The 6,000-nt window shown below is 50.2% G+C and overlaps 1 protein-coding gene across 12 annotated transcripts in view; it reads left to right on the top strand.

Annotated features, from left to right (window-relative positions):
- Positions 1 to 2,440: 2,440 nt before the first annotated feature.
- TMEM44 (transmembrane protein 44) overlaps positions 2,441 to 6,000 on the top strand; it is a 47,107-nt gene continuing 43,547 nt past the window's right edge. For 11 of the 12 annotated variants that reach the window (XM_081537979.1, XM_081537971.1, XM_081537968.1 and 8 more), the window contains exons 1-2: positions 2,441 to 2,957; positions 5,398 to 5,524. In XM_081537979.1, coding sequence (XP_081394105.1) covers positions 2,803 to 2,957; positions 5,398 to 5,524 — 282 coding nt within the window. In that variant the 5' untranslated portion in view covers positions 2,441 to 2,802. The remainder of the gene's footprint in view (positions 2,958 to 5,397; positions 5,525 to 6,000) is intronic. The other variant, XM_081537974.1, reaches the window with a different exon arrangement.

Below are 6,000 nucleotides of genomic sequence, written 5' to 3'. Positions count from 1 at the left end.
CCCAGGCAGTTGGATTTAGCAGGTCTGCTTTTTGAAGGGCAACCAGAGCGATTCTGATACTGATAATCTGTGGGCCACACCACCTCAACTGCTCGGGCAGGGCAACTGTAGGACTTAAACCCTTAAGTGCTAACCACCACCCTTAAGTGGACCGCCAGGGAATGCCCTGAAACCACTTTTAAATTAGGTCCATCTCCCCAGGATTTATGCTGAGGCTGAGGAAGAAGGAAACCATAATAAAGACTGAATAAGTGGTCAAGTGGTCATTTCAGGTCTAAACAAAACTGATAGTATAAGGTGATCTTGGGCCTGGTGAAAGGGTGACACCAGACTGTGTGGACAGTCCTCACTTTAGCAAGACAACTAGTGGGATGGATTATTTTGGGATAGACCTGCCTCTGGGAGCTGTAGGCAGACCTGCCTCTGGGAGCTGTAAGCACCAGAGGACCCCAGGATCTAGGTGGCCACCAGTCAGCACCCATGGGTGATTAGATCAAGGCAGAGACGACCATTTGTAAGCGCAGAGGAAAACACCGGAAGAAGCCACAAAAACCCAGAAGAAAAAAACAAAAAGAAGAAGGAAAAAAAAAAAAAAGAACCAGAAGGCAGACATTAGACTATGGGTATTTATTGTTTCTAGACTATGAGAAACTTGGATTACATATATTTTTCCTTTTAATTTACCCCTCTAATCTTGTCTTGTGTGTATGCATGCTCAGTTGTATTCAACTTTGCAACCTTACGGACAGTAGCCTGCCATGCTCCTCTGTCCATGGGATTCTCCAAGCAAGAATACTGGAGTGGGTTGTCATTTCCTCCTCCAGGCAATCTTCCCGACCCAGGGATCAAACCTGCATCTCCTTCATTCACAGGTGAATTCTTTACCACCAAACCAACTGTCCTAGTTGGCATTAATTTTGTATCACTTCGTCTTAATCATTTTACTGTTTGAATTTTGGCCCTTTTTGTTTAATAATATATTTTAATTTAATCTCTATTTGCTCAATTGCCTATTTAATATCTTTCTCTTCTATTGAACTGTAAAGGTAGGTAGGAACCATGTCTGTTTTTCTCAACAGTGTGTCCCCAGCTCTTAGCACAAAGACTGACAGTGTTTGTTTCTCCCGTGAGTGATCATAACTTTTAAAGATGAATGAACCAGTAAAACAGCACAGCCACTTTGGTAAACAGTCCAGTAGTTCCTCAAAACTTGAAACACAGAGTCACCATGGGACCCAGCAATGTCACACCCAGGTATATGCCCAAGAGACTGAAAACCTATATCCATACAAAAACTTGTATACAAATGTTCATAATAGCATTATCTATAATGTCCAAAAGGTGGAAACAACCCAATTGTCCATCAAATGATGAAAAGGTAAATAAAATGTGGTACATCCATACAGTGGATTATTTTTCAGTTGTGAAAAGAAATGGGGACTTCTCTGGTGGTCCAGATCCTAAGACTCCGAACTCCCAATGTAGGTGACCCCGTTTCAATCCCTGTCAGAGAACTAAATCCCTGCATGCCTCAATGAAGATGGAAGTTTCTGAGTACCGCAACTAAGACCCGGTGCAGTCAAATAAATAGCAAAGAAAAGACACAGTGATACATGCCACAGTGTGGATGAACCTTAAAAACATTATGCTAAATGAAAGAAGTCAGTCACAAAAAGGTTATCTATTGGATGATTCCATTTATAAGGAATGTCCAGCATAGACAAATCCATAGAGCCAGAAGCTGCCTAGGGCTGGGAGTGCTTGAGGGGGATGGAGAGTAACTAACTGCTAGTGGTTACCAGGTTTTTTGCGAGGTGATGAAAATGTTCTAAAATTAGATAATGATGGTGGCTGCAGCAACTCGGTGGATATGTTAAAAACTACTGACTTGTACACTTTGAAAGGGTGAATTTTCTATGGTATATGAATGGAATCTCCGGAGAGCTATCTTTAAAAAAAGAAATGATACAGTCAAGTCTTTCTTTAAGTTATTAAAATCAACAAGGAAAAATTTTAATTATAATAGTTTATTTTCAAGAAAAAATAGTCCTATGTACTTGAATTGAGTGGCCGTGTGTCTGAATGGGAGGGGACAGATTGCAAAAATCAAGGGGCTCCCTGGCTGCGGGGGTCGCCGCCCAGGAGGACTTCACTTCTAGAGCCCCGTTTGGGCAAATGGTGGGGACGCAGGGTGCAGCTACAGCCTCAGAAAAGAGGGTAAGAGAAGCTGCCGGGCAGCGCGTGCGATTTCTCTTTCCTGGCCTCCTACCGCACCCTTTGTATTGTGCCGTTTTTACGATCTCACACCTCTCGGGATCACCAGAGCCCAAGCGGCTCGCCAGGAGCCAAGTATGTATTGTTTGGCTCAGGAAATGTGGGGTAATGAAGGTGCCTCCCACTGGGCTGGCAGGTCACTGTATTCAGCTCTGGCCTCCGGTTTGGGGGATGGGTGACAGCAGAGGGGTCCGCGGAGCCGCGCCGCCGCTGTCTGCGGGGCAGGGAGCGCAGCCTTTGTGCCGAGGCTGCTCCGGGCTCTCGCCGCTGGGGGGCGGCCTCCCGCCCGTAGACCCCCGACAATAGCCGGAGGGGTGGGGAGCAGCGCGGTTCCGGAAACTTTTCCCCGGAGTCCTGACCGCCGCCGCCCGCCCCCGGGAGCGCGGAGCTGGGCGCACCCATCTCCGGCCGGCGGACGGTGTGCTCGGGCCGGCCCGGTGCGGGGCGGCAGCGCCGGGGCCGCGGGCAGCAAGGGAGGCTGCACGCGGGTTCTGGCCACGCGAAGGCGCGGGCACCGGGCTGGGCGGAATGGAGCCAGCCATGGGGGAGGCGCCCAGCCCCGCACCGGCGCCCGCGCTCTGGGACTGGGACTACCTGGACCGCTGCTTCGCCCGCCACCGTGTCTGCATCTCCTTCGGCCTGTGGATCTGCGCCTCTTCCTGCTGGATCGCCGTACACGCGCTGTAATGGGGGCCAGGGCGGCGGCGAGGGGGACGGGAAGCTGGCCCTGCTGACTCGCTCTTGGGAACCTAAAAGGAGGAGGGCAGAAAGGGAGGATGCCAGGGGCAGGACAATTCCAGGGTCGAAAGGAACATTTTGCGGTAGACTGAAATCAGATACTTCTTTCCGGATTCCACGAACGGGGAGGCTGGGCTGGGAGCCCACAGAAGGCTGGGTGGTATGGTGGACGGGAGCGTGGACTGGAAGCCACCAGTCCTGGGTTCTCTTGTCAGCCTTTCCCCACTGACTGGCCCTGTGAGCTGGGCGAGCTGTAAAGTCCCTGGGGCTCACTTTTCCTCACATAAATGGAAATGTTAGCACATAGGACCAACTGGGAGGATCCAGTGAGTTAGTGCTGGTAGAGCTCTTCCTCAGTGCTCGTTAAACAGCAGTATTATTGCTCCTGCACTGCCATCCACCCTTGGCAGAGGACCTGGGCCTGTCTCTCTCTGTTTCTGGCCTCAGTTTACCCAAGACCCTCCTAGCTGAGAAGGGGAGAGGTAATTATCTAACTCTGGCCACAAACTTTGCCCTGGTCTGTCCAGCACCTGAAGTGGTCTGGCCGAGTGATCTCCATAACCTGGGTTCTAAGGGTGATGTCTGGCTAAGGATGGTGTCTAGGTCTTCTGCCACCCTGTCCCAAGCTCTGGAGGATGGTGCCCCCCAGGTATTCCCTAGGTTGGGGGGGTGGGGGAGGGGAAGGACCACCCCCAGGGAGGCTGGCACCCACTCACCTTCAGCACTCAATGGTGTTCACCTCAGGTCTGACGCTGTTGAAGAGAGTCTGCAGGCCATGAACAAGAAAACACTTGGAACGTTTGCTGAGGGCCTAGTCCTGCCATCGTTAACTCACCAGTCCCTACCACCACCCTGTGAGGCAGGGACTGTCATTGACTCTGTTTATATGAGGAAGCCTGAGGTTCTGACAAGTTAACTAACTTGCCTGAGTGAATGGGGAGAACCGAAACCTACTGGAAGGGGTAGGCTTGTGAGGTGACTACCCAGATAAGAGGATGGGAACTAAGGAGGCAGTTTACCTGCATTGTCTCACATGTTCCTCACCGCCACCCTCTGAGATGGGTGTTATCAGACACCTTACCCTGCACGCACTAAGCTTGGAGAGTTACGGAGCTTCCGTGAGAATGCCTTCTGGCCGGGCTGAGAGCAGAGCCTCTGCCTTTTCACCTTGCCTCAGCTGTGTAGGGGCTGGAGCAGGGCCAACCCGGGGTCCCTGACCCCTGAGAGCTGGAGAAGTGGCTGAAGAGCAGCAGGTCACACGCAGAGCCTCCACAGGTGAAGTGGAAGGCCTGCCATTAACTCACCCTTCACCGCAGGCCTCAGTTTTCTCCTCTCTCAAATGGGAGGGTTGAAATGAATTATTTCTAACTTCGGTCCCACTCAGTCTCTAGTGTAGAGTCTTCACTCTCGGGCCTTCAGACAGTTTCAGGACTCAAAATTAACAGTTGACATTCCCACGGGGAGCTTTGGGCTTTGGCCAGTCAGGAATGTTTGGGAGCCCAGTCGCCTTCTGTCCTCATCGATTTGTCCCAAGGTCTGATGCTCAGAACTGGCCCAAATGGTCCTAATGATGTGGAGTGAGTCCTACCCTGTGGTTAAAGGAAATGAAACCAGAGCTGCAATTGTGCCTCAGTTTCCCTGTAGAAATGTTGGCAGGGAAACATCTCGGACAAAGTATTTCCAAGATCCAACTGATGATGCTGACAAAGAGACATCTGGCTCCTTCCAGCTTGTCCTGCCTTCCTGCACTTATTCCTGGGCGAATGTGGGGGTAGAAAGTGAGCAGTAAGGGAGAGAAGGCAGCAGTGGGGAGCCCTAGAGTCAACCCAAAGTGCCACAGCATCTTTGAGGAGTCTTCCCTGGTGTGTGAAGAACGTGTACCCAAAATGATATCAACTCAGAAGCGGCTGGCAGAAACCGAGCCATCTCACTGCACAGATGGATTAGAAGGATTTCATGTTAATTGCAAAGAAACAAGTTGCCTTTTTAATTTAGGCAATTAACTCTGCTCAGCAGTGAAACTGCAGTGATTGGATTACTTTTATAACTCTCCTGGTTCCTTTCAAAAAAATAAAAGCTGACAGCTCGTTTGTCAACACTGAGAAGTGGGTCATGAACTTGAGGTGGCCAGATTGGTAGGGGGAAAGAAACTCCTTCTTTCGTGAGGCCTGGCTCTTGCTGTGGGCTTGTTGGTCAGAGGCTCAGAGTCCTTTCCATCCTTTACTTTTTGCATCTGTAAACTAAGGTCAAAAACACCTGCTGAATATCTGGGGAAGAAAGTGATTCGTAAGGACACAAAGTCACAACTGCCTTTTTCAGACACCTGCTCTGGGAGCCCAACCTCATGTCTCTGTATTCTGTCCACACTCCTGTCTGTCCCCACAGGCTTCTGTATCTGAGATGTGGGAGGAAATCTGGACGGGACCAGTCAGCGCTATGGGCTGCATGCTGCCTCCTGACCAGTCTGTGTGACACCATCGGGGCGATTCTGGCCAAACAGCTCACCATCCAGGTGGGTTGGGACCACAGGCGACAGTGGCTTCCGTTTTGTTCCTTCCCCAGTTTTGTTCCTTCCCCACGCAAAGCAGTTTTGCCCTAGGGCCTGTGCCCCTGCTGGTCTTTCTGCTCCTCCAATAACCACATGGCTCACTGCTCACCTCCTTCAAGTCTTTGCTCAAAAATCTCCTCTCAATAAGACCTCCATCTGTTTAAAATTGTGCCCTGTGTCTCCCACGGCTGCTCCAGACCCCTCATCCTGCTCATTTCCCCCTTAATATACCAAATGCTTTACTTTATTCATTATGTCTATTCTTTATTGCATGTTAATCCTTAACTAGAATGTCAGCTTCATAAGGGCAACAACTTTAATTCAGTGCCATCTCCTCAGCGCTTAAAACAGAAGCTGGCATATAGTAGATGTCCAATTAAAAAAAAAAAGGGTGGTTGCTGTTATTGTTTTTTAGAGCCTGTGCACTGTCCCCACTCATG

The sequence above is a fragment of the Giraffa tippelskirchi genome, chromosome 2, assembly GCF_054371585.1.
Source record: "Giraffa tippelskirchi isolate mGirTip1 chromosome 2, T2T-mGirTip1v1.2.pri, whole genome shotgun sequence".
In the NCBI taxonomy this organism is placed as follows: Eukaryota; Metazoa; Chordata; class Mammalia; order Artiodactyla; family Giraffidae; genus Giraffa; species Giraffa tippelskirchi.
This window is presented reverse-complemented; position numbering and strand designations above follow the sequence as displayed.